The 17,306-nt window shown below is 39.8% G+C and overlaps 1 protein-coding gene across 2 annotated transcripts in view; it reads left to right on the top strand.

The window, feature by feature from the left end:
• The window catches only part of LAMA1 (laminin subunit alpha 1), a 145,919-nt gene that overhangs the window by 17,756 nt on the left and 110,857 nt on the right, over positions 1-17,306 (top strand). For both annotated transcript variants that reach the window (XM_077135944.1, XM_077135943.1), the window contains exons 2-3: positions 9,109-9,279; positions 9,490-9,602. In XM_077135944.1, coding sequence (XP_076992059.1) covers positions 9,109-9,279; positions 9,490-9,602 — 284 coding nt within the window. The remainder of the gene's footprint in view (positions 1-9,108; positions 9,280-9,489; positions 9,603-17,306) is intronic.

Below are 17,306 nucleotides of genomic sequence, written 5' to 3'. Positions count from 1 at the left end.
GAGATTTGAGCTCTTTGTGCACTCTAAGTAGCTTCGAGGAAGTTTGTATCAGCAGTGGAAATCATAATACAGCTATTTGTTGAATAGTTAATACATTGCATTATGCCCTATACCCCCATTATCTCAGTAAATACTCACAAAACACCCAGGTGCTGTTATTCTCATTGCACAAGATAGGTCGCACAGCTGGCAACTGGTCGACCTAGAATTCCACCCCAGGTCTGTCAGACTCAAGAGCCAATGTTCTTGATCCTTACCCGTTACTGCCTTTGATAATGTTCTAGTTTGCTAGCTGCTGAAATGCAATATACCAGAAATGGAATGGCTTTTAAAAAGGAGAATTTAATAAGTTGTTAGTTTACAGTTCTAAGGCTGATAGAAATGTCCAATCAAAGGCATCCAGGGAAAGATACCTTGGTTCAAGAAGGCCGATGAAGTTCAGGGTTTCTCTCTCATCTGGAAAGGCACATGGCGAACACAGTCACAGTTTCTCTCTCATCTGGAAGGGAACCTGGTGAGCAAGGCGTCATCTGCTACTTTCTCTGCTGGTTTCCTGTTTCATGAGCTCCCCAGGAGGCGTTTTCTTTCTTCATCTCAAAGGTCCCTGGCGTGTGGGCTCTCTGCTCTCATGGCTATGTCATTCTTCTCTGCTCTCTCTGAATCTCCATTCTCCAAAGTCTTTCCTCTTTTATAGAACTCCGGAAATCTATCAAGACCCACCCAAATGGGTGGAGATATGTTGTCACCTAATCCAGTTTAACAACCACTCTTGACTAAATCACACCATTCAGGGAGATGATCTGATTACAGTTTCAAACATACAGTATTGAATAGGGATTATTCTACCTTTATGAAATGGGATTTTCATTAAAACATGGCTTTTCTAGGGTCCATACATCCTTTCAAACCAGCACAGATAGGCACTGAGTGATTCTGATCGAGTTGATATAAAATGGATCAGAATTAACATTCCATTTTAAGCCTGGACACGATCAAGTTGGATAGTAAATATACAGCATATTAAACAAATCTTACTGTTTTGAAATAATTGTACACTGTGTAGATTTATACACTTACTGGGGATCAGGCAAGGGTCAAGAAAGAGCTATTGTCACAGGCAAACACTGAAAGCAAAACTCACTTCTGCATTGTCCTGGTGGTGTTAAACCAAGGTTGTGAAACATCATTTGTTTCTCCTCCAACACCTCCTAAGTTTGGTGTTCCCAAGAGTGACTTTCCTGTTTGTTATTCCACAAATGATTGGTCAATTTCTATGCTGAATGTAGTGATAAAATATGAGTCTCCAGAATGAGAAGTTCAAATGTCAAACTGATGGATTTAAAGACTTGATGAACTTGAACTTCACCTGAGCACCCTCAACCATGAAATACTCCACTAACCCTCCACTCATTATGCATGTTTGTCATCCTCTGGGCAGAAAACAAAACATTTTATGGACAATTTTTTTTTTAAATAAAGGAGTGAACTTCAAAATGAAGTGCACAGAATAACAATGCCATTACATATTTCTATCTGCTTCTTTGATCCAAGAGGATCAAATTACTTCTCTTTACTTTTCTGTACCCTGTATGGATAAAAAGCTTTTCTTGCCTCATTTTCCAAATAGTAAGAGTGGAAATGATGAGCAAATTTACCTGAGAGTCTTCTGTATTAGTCAAGGTTCTCTAGAGAAACAGAATCAGCAGGAAATATCTGTAGATATAAAATTTATAAAAGTGTCTCACGTAACCATGGAAACATAGAGTCCGATGGAGGGTCTGGATGAACTCCACAGGAGAGACTCACCAGGTGAAGCAGAAAGAGAGCCTGTGTCTTCTGAATCCTCCTTAAAAGCCTTCTGGTTATTAGCTTAAGCATCACTCATTGCAAAAGACACTCCCCTTGGCTGATTACAAATGCAATCAGCTGTGGATGCAGCTGACGTGCTGCATGATCTAATTCTATGAAATGTTCTCATTGCAACAGACAGGCCAGCACTTGCCCAACCAGACAAACAGGTACCACCACCTGGCCAAGTTGACACATGAACCTGACCATGACATCTTCTAAAGTAAAATTCTAAAATCACAGTGATTTTTTTAAAAACAGAATTCATAGAGCTACTCATTTAATAGATTGTGGAGATAGAGACTCTGAGATGTTGACTTGCCCGAGGACATATAATTGGTTTGTGGTGGAGCCAGGATGAGAATCTGGATTTTTCATCTTCTGCTCTGTGTACTTTCCATGAGTGAAAGAACATTCTTTCATTCATTTATTCATTCTTTCCAACAGGCTTTATTAGACCTTCACATAGGTCAGATACTGACCTACCTCAAGTAAGTCATGGCTCCTGTCCTAGAGGAACCTACAGATTAATCAAGGGTTGTGTTTAATTTTTGGAGAAATGGTAGCAAGAGGAGAAGTTTTGGGGGCAAGCAATAAATTAATCTCTGTACAAATGGTAAATACAGGTCTGAGTGTGCTGACTTCAAGGAGAGCAAAAGCAGCACGTTTATTTTAGGGGTTCAGGAAAGACCTGGTTCAGCTAGAAGGATAAGTAGGGAATGGATGTATTATATACGGTGTGGAGGGGAGAAAATTGAAATTAATTTGAAGGGCAATGAAAGGAACCATTAAAGGATTTTAGACACTCCAAAAAGTCCGTGCCCTCATGGTTTGCCCAAATGCCTCCCAATGGCTTTCTTGCTTTGGATTCCCTTCTAATGTATTTTAAATATTGCCACATTTTTCATATTAGACTTAAATTCTGTGAGCAGGCGCCTCTCTTCCCTTCCTGGTTATGACAGCCTTGGTGTCAAGAAAAGCTCATTCATCCTAGCCTAATGCTTTGCATCTGCCAGTTCTCACTTAGCATTTATTGAATTTACTCAGGTATTCTCACCTGCTCTTCTGACTCATAAGTGTAAATCACAGATGATGAGTCCCTAAATATTAATTCACAAATCATCCTAAAAGTTGTATCATTAGATACCTTGATCGATCTGGAATATTATGTTATTAGAATATTTTGATATTGTTGACCTGGGATGCTAGGAAGAGCTTCCAGGATTTTTCACTGAATAAGGCCATTTGTTCTTGATAGAGGGGCTCTTTTATTGTCTAATGATGCGACTGCCATGTTTCCAAGAATGAGTTTTGAGAAACACAATAGTTTATTTCTAATACCACGTCTCTAATCAATTTATAGATGATTAAGGAAGTGTATTTCATTATGTGTGAAAGCTCGGTAAATGAAGAACAAGATGGACTTAAATGTAAAGAAAAAATCATGATGCTCAACTTAGAAACTTAAATTCCTATTTTTCCAGATTTCTCCATAGACTGAATAAGCCGGTATGATTGCTTTTCAAAATAAAACCCCCTGACATCAGAAACCATTTTGATTATTCAGCTAAACATGCATACCCTTTACTTTATTCTAGAAAAAAAATCTGAAAATATTGAAACAGACCCTTTAGCTAAAATTTGCATATCATTTTTTCCCAGAGTATCAAATTGATTTTGAGTATGGATTAAACAAATATAATATTTTCTAGGATTTAAAAACTCTTCTTTGCAAATGGGAAAAACATGCATTAGAAAACAATGCTTACTTCCTTCACACACAAATGCAGTAAGGCTCTGAGCCCTTGACTTTGAATCATTTGAAAAATATTGATGAACTGGTTGCAGTGAGCCTCAGGTCTAGTCCACACTTTTGATACTTTATTTTTGGAATCTGTGAAAATATTCTTTGCTGGGAAAAAGCCAAGGAACCTCTAAATATGAATTATTAAACTATCTGGGATTCCCTCAGCTAAAAACTTTTAGCACTTGTATGGTAAGCATGGTTGTCTGGCAGCTCAATGGCAATTTTTCACCTAATGTTAATAAGGGAACTTTCCAGTAGACTAATGTGGTTCTGAAATGCATTTTAGAAGGCCCAGTGAGTTTTCAGGATGTGACAAAAAAGGGGATTAAAAAAGAAAGAAAAGATCGCGGGTGAATGAGAAGGAATTTATTTCATGCTTGATAGAGTTTGCTATTCTCTAGTCTTTAGCTGATGGTTAAATACACTGATAGAGAAATGATTCCATTGTGGAGACTGAATAAGGGTGAAGCTACAAGTTAGTATTACAGTAACAGTAACTAAAACAAAGAAACAATCTCAACAAAAATATATAGTCTAACTTATTAAGTACATAACTAAGTAAAGGAGAGCTGTGTTCCATATGCGTCCTGCTAAATCTTGAATTCTGCCTTTGATTTTTACATATAAAGTCAAACTTTTGTTCTTGGTAACTCCTTGATCCCAAAGCCTTTCCTAGCTCTTTTTACTTTCTAACCCTCCTCCTACTTGATTCTAACGTAGTTTCACTTTATTATTTCAGTAGTATTTGAAATGAGTCAGCATTGGGGACTTAAAAAACATCTTTTTAAAGCATGCTTTCTTCCATATGTATTTTCATCTTTTATCTTCTAACCCATTATAATATGCAAGAAGGAATAATAATTATTTTGTAACTGTAATGCAGTGATAGTAAATGCAACATATAAGACATAAGCTTTAATGAATACTTTTTTCAAATCTTAGCTTATCTGAGAATATGTAGTTTTAGTGAGGCATGCCTGCGACGTACAGCCAGACCGGACATGTTAGCATTGTGGGTTAAAAGATCACAGTTTAAAAGCATATAGTATCTTAAATTATTAGTTTTCAAAATATATTTGAACTGGATTACTAGAAAATTATGGTCCTAAAGGATGGAAGAAACTTCTATTTGCCTTACTACCCAAAAGAATAAATATCAGCTCTTGCCGCTAGTTAAGACTCACCCCCAGGAATTTACCTGTCACTTTTAGGAACCAGATCATTGTATAATAATTAGGGGTTGATAAAATAATAACAATAATAATAATTTGGCAGACTGCAAAATTAAACTAAATAATTCATCTAATTCCCTCATTATGGGCTTTTACTACTTTTAATTTTAAAAAAGATATCCCTTTAAAGTAGTGTGATGAAAATAATGATCAACTTTAAATTAAAAATGAAATTAAATGTAATACAGTGAACACAGGATATGATGAGAGTCTGTGTTATGTTTCAAAATGAAGACAGCAAGTATTCAGTAATGTGTATTAAAAGGCTAAGAGTCTATTGACTTGAACAGGTGAGTTTTATTAGGGCAATATATGTCATTATTTTATGTGGAAGGTCTTTGAAAGACTACCATTAAGTTTTTTTGTTTGTTTGTTTCTTTTTTGCATGGGTAGGCACCGGGAATCAGACCTGGGTCTCGGGTATGGCAGGTGAGAGCTCTGCCTGCTGAGTCGCCGTGGCCCACCCTACCATTAAGTTTTTTATAAAAAAAGAAAGATGCATGGTACATTTTTTAATGTAGCAGCTCTTACAAAAAAAAATAGCTGTTTATTTTATCATTTAAATTGTCAAAAGTTTTTACAATAGAAAAGATCTTGGGAAATGTCAGGCAGTACCTAAAAATACAAAAGTTTAAGATCCATATTCCTTCTGTATTACTAAAATTATACTGTGCTGTTTCAAATTTCACTGGAAAGAAAATATTTTCTGAATAGTACTGACTGTGTGTTCTTTGAAAGGAAAAGATTGTCTTCTGTCCTGAGCTCTTTATGGAATCTTCATTCCTATTATCCTATTTTGCCAAGATAAAGTTAAGTCCCTATCATCCTAAAATTGTTTTCTGAATTGTTTGGTTCTGGTCCTGTTCCCAGCTGCTAAAAGATAAAAATCAGTTGTGACAAAGGGACTGTACAAAGGCAAAGGTTCATGCTAAATTGAGGGAAATTTTGAAAACTGGATCTTTGTGTTCTGACGTTAATGCACCAAAGAAAAGAGACAATAAAGAAAAAGAAGAGAAAGGGGGAAAATCCTAATAGTAACTGGAAAGGCCTTGTGAACACGGACAGGAGCATCTGAATAATGTAGGTGCAGATTGGGTGCCCTTTTTTTAAGTCAAAGGTATTTGAATTTCAAGAGCAAATGCATGTTTTGATCAACTTGTCTCAAAACCTATTTTCCCAACATTTTATTATGAAAATTTTTAATCAGGAAAATTGGAAGAACTGGCAGTCAACACCTATACTCCCATCGAGAGACTGTAATTACCATTTGACGGTACTTGCTTTATCATATCTGCATGCATCCATCACTCTCTCCATCCATCAATCCGGCTTAATTTTGGATGCATTTCAAAGTGAGACAAAGTCATAGTTACACTTCATTCCTAAGCATTTCAGCATGCACATCAATAATTTTTTTATGATTTTTAAAAATATTTAGAGGTAGAATGTATGTACAATGGAGTATCAGAATCTGTGCAAATCTCAGATATAACCATTCTGTGGTTTTTGACAACTGCATATGCCTGGATAGTCCAAACGTTTATCAGTCTAGAACCTCACATTATTCCAGAAAGTTCCCTTGCTTCCCTATCAGTTCCCACCTTCTGTTCCACTGTCCTGATTTTTTTCCCCTCATAGGTTAGTTTTATTTGTCCTAGAATGTCATATATCTGAAACCATACTATATGTACTGCTTTTGTGTAAGGCTTTATTTGCTTGTCTCAGAGACCTGTTTTGGTTTGCTACAGCTGCCAGAAGGCAATATACCAGAAATGGATTGGCTTTTACAAAGGGGATTTATTAGGTTACTAACGTATAGTTCTAAGACTATGAAAATGTTCAAATTAAGGCATCATCAGGAGGATACCTTCTGTATCTGTATCTGGATGGAGAGAGCGATGGATGCATGCAGATATGTGATAAAGCAAGTACAGTCAAATGTTAATTACAGACTCGAGATGGAAGTATAGGTGTTCACTGCCAATTCTTCCAATATTCCTGATTGAAAATTTTCATGATAAATGTTGGGAAAATAGGTTTTGAGAGTTGACTGAAAGCATGCATTTGCTCTTGAAAGTCAAAGAAAGGACAATTGTGTCCAGGGTTTTTCTGTCATATGGTGTACTAGTTTGCTAGCCACCGGAATGCAATATACCAGAGACAGAATGGCTTTTAAAAAATCTATAGAAATGTCCAATCTAAGGCATCCAGGAAAAGATACCTTCATTCAAGAAGGCTGATGAAGTTCAGGGTTTCTCTCTCGAGTGAGAAGGCCCATGGCAAACAAGGTTAGGGTTTCTCTCTCATCTGGAATGACGCATGATGAACACGGCATCATTTGCTACTTTTCTCTCCTGGCTTCCTGTTTCATAAAGCTCCCCGGGAGACGTTTTCCTTCTTCTTCTCCAAAGGTCGCTGGCTGGTGGACTCTCTGATTCTCGTGGCTACGTCGTTCTGCTCTCAGAATCTCTTGGCTTTCTCTCTTGATGTTCTCTGTTGTGGCTTTCTCATGGCTCTGTTCTCTGCTCTCTCTGAATCTCCCCCTGTCTCCACAATGTTTCCTCTCTTATACGGTTCCAGTAAACTAAGCAAGACCCACCTAGAATGGGTGGAGACACATCTCCACCTCATCCAGCTTAACAACCACTCTTGATTGAATTACATCTCCAGGGAAATAATCTAATTAAAGTTTCAAACATACCCTACTGAATAGGGATTAGAAGAAATGGCTGCCTTTACAAAATGGGATTAGGATTAAAACGTGGTTTTTCTAGAGTACATACATCTTTTCAAACTGGCACACATGCAAAGGCACGTGGCAGCATCTACTGGCCTTTTTCCCCTGGGTTGGTTTCCAAAATGTCTCTCAGCTCCTGTGGGTCCTTTTGGCCTCTCCTGGTGCAATTTCCCTCTAAGCATCTGTAGATCCTCTCTCTCTCTCTCTCTCTCTCTCTCTCTCTCTTTAGTGATTTTAAAAGAAAACTTTTTCTTTTTTTTTTAATTTAAAAAATTTTTTTAAACATACAAATGTGAACATTCTTACCATATGATCATTCCATTCTTGGTATATGATCAGTAACTCACAATATCAGCACATAGTTGTATATTCATCACCATGATCATTTCTTAGAAGATTTGTATCAATTCGGAAAAAGAAATAAACAGAAAAAAACCTCATATATACCATACTCCTTACCCCTCCCTCTCATTGACTGCTAATATTTCCACTTACCTAATATATTTTAGCCTTTGTTTCCCCTATTTTTTCTATACTTCTTACTTCTCCCTTTCATTGATCACTAGCATTTCAGTCTACTAAATTTATTTCAACCTTTGTTCCCCCTATTATTTATTTATTTTTAATCCATATGTTTTACTCATCTGTTGATAACGTATATAAAAGGAGCATCAGACACAAGGTTCTCACAATCACACAGCCGTATTGTGAAAGCTATATCGTTATACAATCATCATCAAGAAACATGGCTACTGGAACACAGCTCTACATTTTCAGGTAGTTCCCTCCAGCCTCTCCAATATACCTTAACTGAAAAGGTGATATCTGTATAATGCGTAAGAATAACCTCCAGGATAACCTCTCGACTCTGTTTGGAATCTCTCAGCCATTGCCACTGTGTCTCATTTCACTCTTCCCCCTTTTGGTCGAGAAGATTTTCTCAATCCCTTGATGCTGAGTCCCAGCTCATTCTAGGATTTCTGTCCCATGTTACCAGGAAGGTCCACACCCCTGGGAGTCGTGTCTGTGGGTCCTCTCTTAGCTTCTCTGGGGCAAAAATTGGACTTCATCTCGTAGCTTAGCATCTCCTGAGGCATTTTCTGTCTCCAAGTGTCTACATTCTGATTTCCAAAATATTCCCACTTCAAGGACTCCAGTAAGCAGACTAAAACCCACCTTGAATGGGCGGGGCCACACCTCCATAGAAACAACCTAATCAAAAGGTCCCCCTACCAATGGAAATTTACCTTGTGTTTTGTTCTCCCTTGGGGAAAAAAAAAAGGTCCCGCCCAGCAATGGGTCCGTTCCCCCCCCCCCCCCCCGCAGGACTGGATTAAAAGAACATGGCTTTTCCAGGGTGCATAACAGTTTCAAACTAGCGCACCCACCATCTGTTTTTTATTTGCCTTCAGCGTGAAGTGGCTATCATCTCATCTTTTGGATTTCAGGTAGCTTAGCTGACGTGGTGAATTTTTGACTTCCAGGCTTGTTCCCTGCCATCCTCAACCTCGCCAGCAATGCCCACATCAGCACCAACGCGACGTGCGGCGAGCGGGGGCCCGAGATGTACTGCAAGCTGGTGGAGCACGTGCCCGGGAGGCCCATTCGGAACGCCCAGTGCCGCGTCTGTGACAGCAGCAGCGCCAATCCCAAAGGCAAGTGCTGCTGCTGCTCTTCCACAGTCCCGATGGGAATTTGTGCTTTTTGAAACGATGCCTGAAGACTTGGATTAAGGAGCCATCAACTTTGTGCTATTCACTTTTTACTGCTATTCATTTCCACTAGCCTCACTGTTTGGAAATATTAAAAAAAAAAATTCTAAGGCAAGAACTGAGAGGGATGCGTGTTTTGTTTTCTTTTGGCAGAACGCCATCCGATATCAAATGCAATAGACGGCACCAATAACTGGTGGCAAAGCCCTAGCATTCAGAACGGGAGAGAATATCACTGGGTCACGATCACTCTGGACTTAAGACAGGTAAGTGAAGCCAGAGCAGGGAAGAATGTCTAATTGCTACGGAACTATACTCCTCTGATGACTTTTGCGAAAACCTGGGTCTTGTTTCTTAACACATTTGCATTCTCATCTCGTTGTTTTGCAACCAGGTTAAGCCAAATGATGAATGGATGTAGTCCATTGTACCATTTTTTGTTGTATTTATCTTTGTAGGTGTTTTAGTTTGACAGGGTGCTACGACAAATGCCAGACAACGGGTTGGCTTAAATGAGGAATTTTTTGGTTCATAGTTTTGTGGCTAGAAGAAGTCCAAAGTCAAGATATGGAGCAGACTTGCTTTGCTTCCCAAAGACTATAGCATGCTTGGGTTGCCTACCTTCAAACCTCCTGGTTCTTTGGCCTGAATCTCTGTCTCCTGTCACAGGGCAATGTCCTCTCCTTTCTGCTTTTCTGGTTTCTCTTGACTTTTGGCTTTTTCCTGTGTGGTCTTCTCCAACTTCTGCCTCTTGGTTTCTTCTCTTTATAGGGCCTCCAGTAATTCAGATCAAAGCCCACCCCATTCAATTGGGCCAGGCCTTGACTAAAAATAACATCTCCAAGAGGTCTTCTTTACAGTAGGTTCACACCCAAAGGAATGCAGCTTAAGTTTAAGTACATGTCTAAATTGGATACATAATTCAGTTGACCACCCTAGGTGTCTTTGAGAAATGAGTGAAGTTGTTTCCCTGTGTTTGATGTTCTAGAAGCTGTATCAGTAGGACACATTTATCCATTCAGGACAGTGTGCCAAGCTGGGTGCTGGGTGCTCACGATTGCCCTTGGGACAGAAACAAGCAGCACCTGCCTTTCGGGCTTCCTGTCTTGTTAGCTCATGCAGGGTTGGATGTAGAAGATAAGCTTAGGAAAGTAACAGGTATAATGTGAAGCCTCTTGCCCATCTCTCACCTCTGTCAGATGCCGTCTCTCAGAGCCACGTGGAAGCTGGCTTTGGCCAGGATTTGCATGAGCAAAGCCTTTGGCCTGAATTGGGAAAGTCAAGGTGCTCTGCCAAATGTACAGCCTCTAACACCTCTTTACGGCCACATAGAGAATGGAGAGAATATGATGTATGTCCTGGTTGCCCCAATATTTCTGGGAAAAGGAAGGAAGGGGAAAAGAATCTGGGTGGAAGGGATGAAAAAGAGAGATGACAAGTATTTTGGAGCTATTTCCACAATTTATAATTTGAGTCCTCTGGAAAGATACCAAATAATGTTCTCCTGTTTATTTCCATTCCACGTTCTCTTGTGTAAGAACTCAGAAATTTCATGTGAAATATTTAGAATAATTGAAAATGACAGATAGTTGAAATGTGCCCTGAATGAGTAAAATATGTAGTTGGGAAATGTAATGGTAAATATTCATAATTCTTTGTATAAGTAATAGTTCAAAAAATATTCATGGTGGGCCATGGTGGCTCAGCAGGCAGAGTTCTCGCCCGCCATACTGGAGACCTGGGTTCAATTCCCGGTGCCTGCCCATGCAAAAAAAAAAAAAAATATATATATATATATATATATATATATATATATATATATATATATATATATATATATATTCAGGAATGAGCAAGTGGTTATCTCTAGGAATAGGGCTTGATAGGAATTAACTGGAAAGAAAAGCATCGGAACTTTCTGGGTTGACAGAAATATTTTATACTGTAATTTGGGTGTGGACACACAGATGTACACAATTATAAAAACTAATCAAACTTGAGGTCTGTGCATTTGCTTTGCATGTTAATTGTATCTTAAAAATATTAAAACAGGGGTGATGCAAGGCTAGTTCAGTGGTAAAATTCTTGCCTGCCATGCGGGAGACCCAAGTTCAATTCCCAACCCATGCATTTACCCCTCCATTCCCAAAAGAAGTTCAACCAGTGGTGTTGAAGTAATGGGATAGTCACGTTGAAAAAGAATGAAATGTGACCCTCACAATACAGCATACAAAAATAAATAAATAAAAGTAAAAATAATATATTTAAAGCAAAAAAAAAAGTTCAGGGTTGTTAAGTAGAAGACAAGATAATGCATGCGTAACCTCATGCAAGGAAACTTTGATTTCTAATAATTACATTGAATAAGGTAGCACCGTGTGAAGCTCAAGAGATATTTTTCCAAGTCGAGACCCAGGTTTTACGGAAATAAAATAACACTTTCAGTAGTTTTTAGCTGAAAGTCTTGAATTCGTATGATTCTCTGCTAGAGCCCCAGAAGGCCGAAATCTTGATTTTAGCTCTGTGGCACCCATTTTTGGAATCCTGACCTCCAGGTCCACAAGACAATAAATTGATGTTGTTTCAAGCCACCGAGTGTCAGCAGCAGTGGGAAACTAACACAGCGGGGAGTGTGGCACGGCTGTGCCTCGAGATTTAGGTAACAGGCAGGATCCGTGTCACTGAGTGACACTGACATGTGTTTGCTGGTTTCCCTTCTCGCTTGCCTTCGTTTGGCAGGCCTACTTCCCCCACCCCACCCCTTCGATTTCTTACCTCCTTTCTTCTCCCACACCCCACTTTGTTGCTTACGTGTCACTGATGCTCAGATCTGGAACGAGACTACACCGCCTGGTAACGTTTTTTCCATTGCCAAAATTTGTGCGTTTTCTTGTGGAGCTGGCCATCGGGCAGGAGCTAGTTAATTTCTAGAATATGTTCTCCATAAGGACAGGAGCTGTAGCTGTCCCCTTCTTCTCTCTCTTCCCTTTTCTTTCCATGTCAGCATTTATGGAGGTTTTGTTCACTCCCCCATGCCCAGATGTAGGGGAGATGTTTAGGCACTGAGTGAATAAATGCTCTTTTCTTTTACCTTCCCTCTCCTTCTTCTCCTGTAGCCTTATAAAATATGACAATGAGTAAAGAAGGCTTTTGACTACTTCATTTCAGGCCTATAAAAATGTAAAATTTAAAGTATATAATCTTAAAGTAAAATGGAGGACAGGCCTTAGTGTTATTAAGAGTTGTGACAATATAATATTGTAAATGTGTCCATATAACTTAATAAATGTCAGCTCCTGACGTTTTATGATCAAATCAGTCAGCTTTGTTTGGTGGTGGCAAATGCCAAAGATGTTAATCCCATTCTTGATTCTCTAATTGATGACAGCTATTGAAATTACTGCGTTTTCAGCCTCTGTGTATTTGTTTGGCTCCTTGGCAGATAAACTAGAGAAAAGATAAAAAGCACCATTATTGGAAAACCCATACATTGTGCGTGGTTTGCAGTAAGATTCAACTACAGACTGTTTGTTTTAGTAGCATATTACAAGAGGAGTGATTCTATTTATTTTGTTACTTTTTAAAAATAATGTCTGCTATTTATTCCTTCCATTGATTCAGGGTATTTTAGGAGATACACTGTTAAATGTTTCGTAATATTTTCCTTGGGGGATGGGGAGACAATCCATGGGAATTGAACGAGTGTGGTATTTTTGGTTTAAGAATAAAAAAACTGAAGATTCAACTTAACAAATGTAAAATTAACAAATATATATATGTGATTACTCACTGTAAGTAAATGCTCTTCATGTCAAACAATTTAAGAGCTCATTCTTTAGGACCACAACTGAATTGAGTCCATGATCTCTTTTTGTCAACTTCAGATTTTGAATAAATTGTTCAGAGAGAGTGAAAGAGAGAGCACGCAAATTTCACAATCTTGACTTTTAAGATTGCCAAAGTCCTCTTGGGCTGCACTAATTATATTAAAATGTATTCCCCGTGGTAGAATTTCTCAGAAGAACCGCAGAGTTTCCAGTTTGAGCAACACTGCATTAAAAGTGAATGCACTGTGAAATGCCTGTGTCCTGTATTCTATCAGCCAGGGTCCAATCAGGAAAACAAAACACACTGGTTATGTAAAGGAACATATTTCCGGTAAGTGTGGGAGAACTGGAAAAGGGAGTGCAGAGATGGCAGTGGCAGAGAGGGAACCAAAGAGGACGTCAGGATTATCCGCACCCTTGGAGTGTTAGTTCAGCAGCAGCTGGGGACTGCAGTGAACAGCTGCCACCTGGGTGAAAGACTAGCTGGGGCCACCCCGACAGGAACAGCCAGGAGTCCGAGAAGGAGCGAGTTGCTTCCAGCCTCGATGTAGAGCCTCCCCTAACAGATCCAAACAGGGAGCAGCTGGCATGGCAGGGATGTGGTTTACAGAGCCCAATGCCAGTTCTTCCAGCAGAGCAGAGCAAAGTGTGTTTGCAGGGGAGAGCTGAGAGCTCAGCAGCGGGCACCCATACTGCTTTGGTTGTCGATTGCACTTGGTGCCGGTGGCGTGGCCTCCACGCGAAGGTACGGCCATCCGAATCCCAGGGACCGTCGCGTGTCATAAGGTGGTCGGCCAGATGGTCGTGAACGTGCCTAGATTAACATCGGGACTGAAGGGCAAAATGTACAGTTCTGGTGGCGAAATCGTGGGCTGCCTTCTCTACACCCACAGCCGAGGTGTCCTGGGTGCTTAGCTGAAGGTACGACCTCGGTACTGAGGAGAGTGACGGAGGAAACGCTGGGGCAGTTCTAGCTATTTATGTACTTATTTGTGACCTGGTTGTGCAATGTGGATGGAGAAGCGTGAAGTGTACAGAGTGACGTGCTTTAGTACAGTCTACAAGGTAAAATGCAGTCGCCCTAAGAATGAAGGGAAGTAGAGGATCTGGCATATTTCTCACTCCAGTTACACACGAGTCTTCTTTCTCTCTGTCATATTTATAGCCCATAAATGTCTTTCAGATTTCCAAAGATCTTTAGATATCACGGTGGAAAACATCAGACAAGATGTTCCTGTGATCTAATTAGAGTTAGCTAATTAGGCATGGTTAAGCAGTGTAATCATGCAGATTTTGCAAAAATTAAACTCAGAACTCAATAATTCTATTTTTTTTTTTTTTTTTGGTGAGAAAAGTTACATGGGTTCATTATAGAAAACTTGGAAGGGGGGATAAGAGTAAGGAGGCAGAAAAATTTACTCATAATACCTTTGCTCTGAGACACCCATCAATTATGTCTTGGCATATTTACTCTTACACCTCTGCAAGCATTTTTCTGTATATAAGGCTATAAGAATGCTGCTATTTACCACGTGGTAAGAACCAGGGTTCTTACCACGGACCGGAACCTGTGCTAAGTGCTTTCTCTGGATTTTGTCGTTGGACCGGAACCTGTGCTAAGCGCTTTCTCTGGATTTTGTCGTTGAATCTTCATAATCACCTATGGGTTTGGTCCTATTATTGTCCCCTTTTCAGATGCGGAAAAGAGACTTCTGTGCGACTAGCTCCAGGGTAGGAATCACTGAGGTTCAGGAGCTTGGGTTCAGAATCCTTGGATCGCATAGTCCTGCCAGCTGAGATTGCATTATATCATTTGTGTCCTGACGTTTTATTTAACTTTATAGCATTAGTATTCCCCAGTAAACCAAAACTCAGTATTGGTCGTGTTTTAAGCAGCGTTCATTGTCTACTATATGGCTTACCCATAATTTGCATGATGGCTCCCACGCCTGGCCTTTTTAGATCATTTTTCCAGTAATAACTTGAGTTTTCAGTGCAAAAGTCTCCATCGCTGTATATCCCTGTGGGGTACTCAGTCTTCAGAATCCTCCATCTCAAGTTTGAAGTCTTCAAAATCTCAGTGTTGAAGATTCATTATTACAAGTTTGTGGTCAGTTTTGCTTTGAGCATCTCTTTCGAAGGGATGTTTACTGCCTTGTGCATGTGTGAGAACTTCCAGGTGCAGGTATAGGCCATACGGTGTCTGTTTTCTCATCCACCATCTCATCTGCTCTTCCTCTCCATCTTGAATCACAGATGGCCTCTTCTTTGCAGGTAGGAAAATTGAAGCAGAGAGCTGCTCAGCCACTGGCCCAGGGACACGTGACTGGCTGTGCTGCAGCTAAGACTGGGAACCGGAAGTTCTAGTTCCTGATCTCCTAACCTGTCCCCATGTCCCCTCACCCCCTCCTGGTCTCACTCCATTGTTTTCCTTTCTGTTATGATTTTAAAGGGAGACTGGCAGGAAGCTTTTCCGTCTTCCTCCTGATTTGGAATGTTGGCCATCTCCCGAAGTCCCTACCCTGTCTCTTTTCCTGCCTTATTGCTTCTCAGGGAATCACAGAATATTTCCACTCCTTTCACGCTTTGCAATGATGGACGGAATTGGGTGCCACCTAATGTATGATTTGGGGCCAGGAAGCAGGAAACATGAATCCACATTTTGTATTATCCTATTAAAATTTGCAAGCCTGGAAGTTTTGCTGGGAATGGCCAGACTGGTTGCATTAAAAATTTATGACGTTAAGAAGATAAAATCTGTTTCGTAAAAAAGAAAATGTTTCCTATGGCACTGAAAATAATGCTGCCTTTTGAAGCTGTGCTTTATTTTCTGTGTAAGTTTAATTAGGAAGTAGCACTTTGTTGTGGGAACATGACTACAGAAGGTCCTTTGTTTTATGCAGACCTTTAGACAAGAGCCGCTTGTGTACTGGTTTTGTAAAACCTCATTAATTTGGAAGTCTGGTGTTTTGTTTTGTTTCCAGAATTTCTGAAATATTGTCCCAAACTGGGTTGAGGTTTATTGTTGGATCATCCAAATATGAAGTATTTGCTAAGCTCACTGACAGGCTAAATAAGAAGAGATGGGGCAGATTTAATAATCTTTGGACAACAAATCCGTAAAGATTTTTAGAACAAGAGCTGCATGTGTATTGGAGTTTCTCATTACAAATGAGTTTCGACTGTTCATTAAATGAGGGCAGTCAGAGACCTTTCTTGGATAGGCTATGTTAGAAATTACTGTCACTGTGTGCTTGTAGTTATTCAAAATGACTCCATTTCAATTTTTTGTTATTTCATACTGGCCTCAACTAACTTCAGATATGTTTTCCTGAATTTATTTGGCAAAATGAACAGATTGGAAGAAATCTTAAACTCTTGGTTATTACCTGGAAGTAAGCCACACTCAATCCTTGTGCTTCAGAATTCTCTGTCTTTTTCTTCATGGTCTCTGTGATGCTGCTGTTGCCATAAAAATGTTTTTCTTTGGTTTTTAAATTTTATTTTCTTATGTCCAGCCTCCACTCCAGTTACCCATTGCTGTGTAAGAAACCACAGCAAAACTTTAAGGCATAAAATGACATTCTCTAGATCTTTTACGTCTCTGTGGGTCGAGATCTCTGGCAGGGCTTGACTTCATGGTCATGTCTGATGGTCACTCATTGGTTGGGCTCAAATGATGGTGGCTCTGCAACAACATGGGGAGGGGACCTTGTAGCCACGGGGGGCTTGCCCAGGTGTCTCCATGGACTCTCAGGCTTCCTAACAGCATGGCAGTCTACAGGCAGATGGCATCTGTGCCACTTGAAGCTCCAGCAGGCATGTTCCAGAAAACGTGTTAAAGTTGTGCCACCTCTTAGGCAGAGCCCCCAGAGCTAGGCAGTGCCACTTTCCCCATGAGCTCTTGGCCATCTGACGAAAGTTGACTGAGGTTCAAGTCAGCTCCAACCTCTCCAGGGCAGGAGTGCAGATCTGCTCTGTTTTAAAGCCTCTTGCTTCTGAAAAAGTAACTTTCTTAGTGATGGTTTTCTTTACCAGCTGCCAATTTCTCATCTTGTAGGTGCCACATCCTTGTCCCTAGGAGATGTAAATAGCTACGCGGTTTTCAAATGGGGATACAAATATTTTATTTTAAATTGCTCA

Source organism: Tamandua tetradactyla, chromosome 18 (assembly GCF_023851605.1).
Source record: "Tamandua tetradactyla isolate mTamTet1 chromosome 18, mTamTet1.pri, whole genome shotgun sequence".
Taxonomy (NCBI): domain Eukaryota; kingdom Metazoa; phylum Chordata; class Mammalia; order Pilosa; family Myrmecophagidae; genus Tamandua; species Tamandua tetradactyla.
The sequence above is the reverse complement of the archived record's forward strand: the minus strand, read 5'-3'. Positions and strand labels throughout refer to the sequence as shown.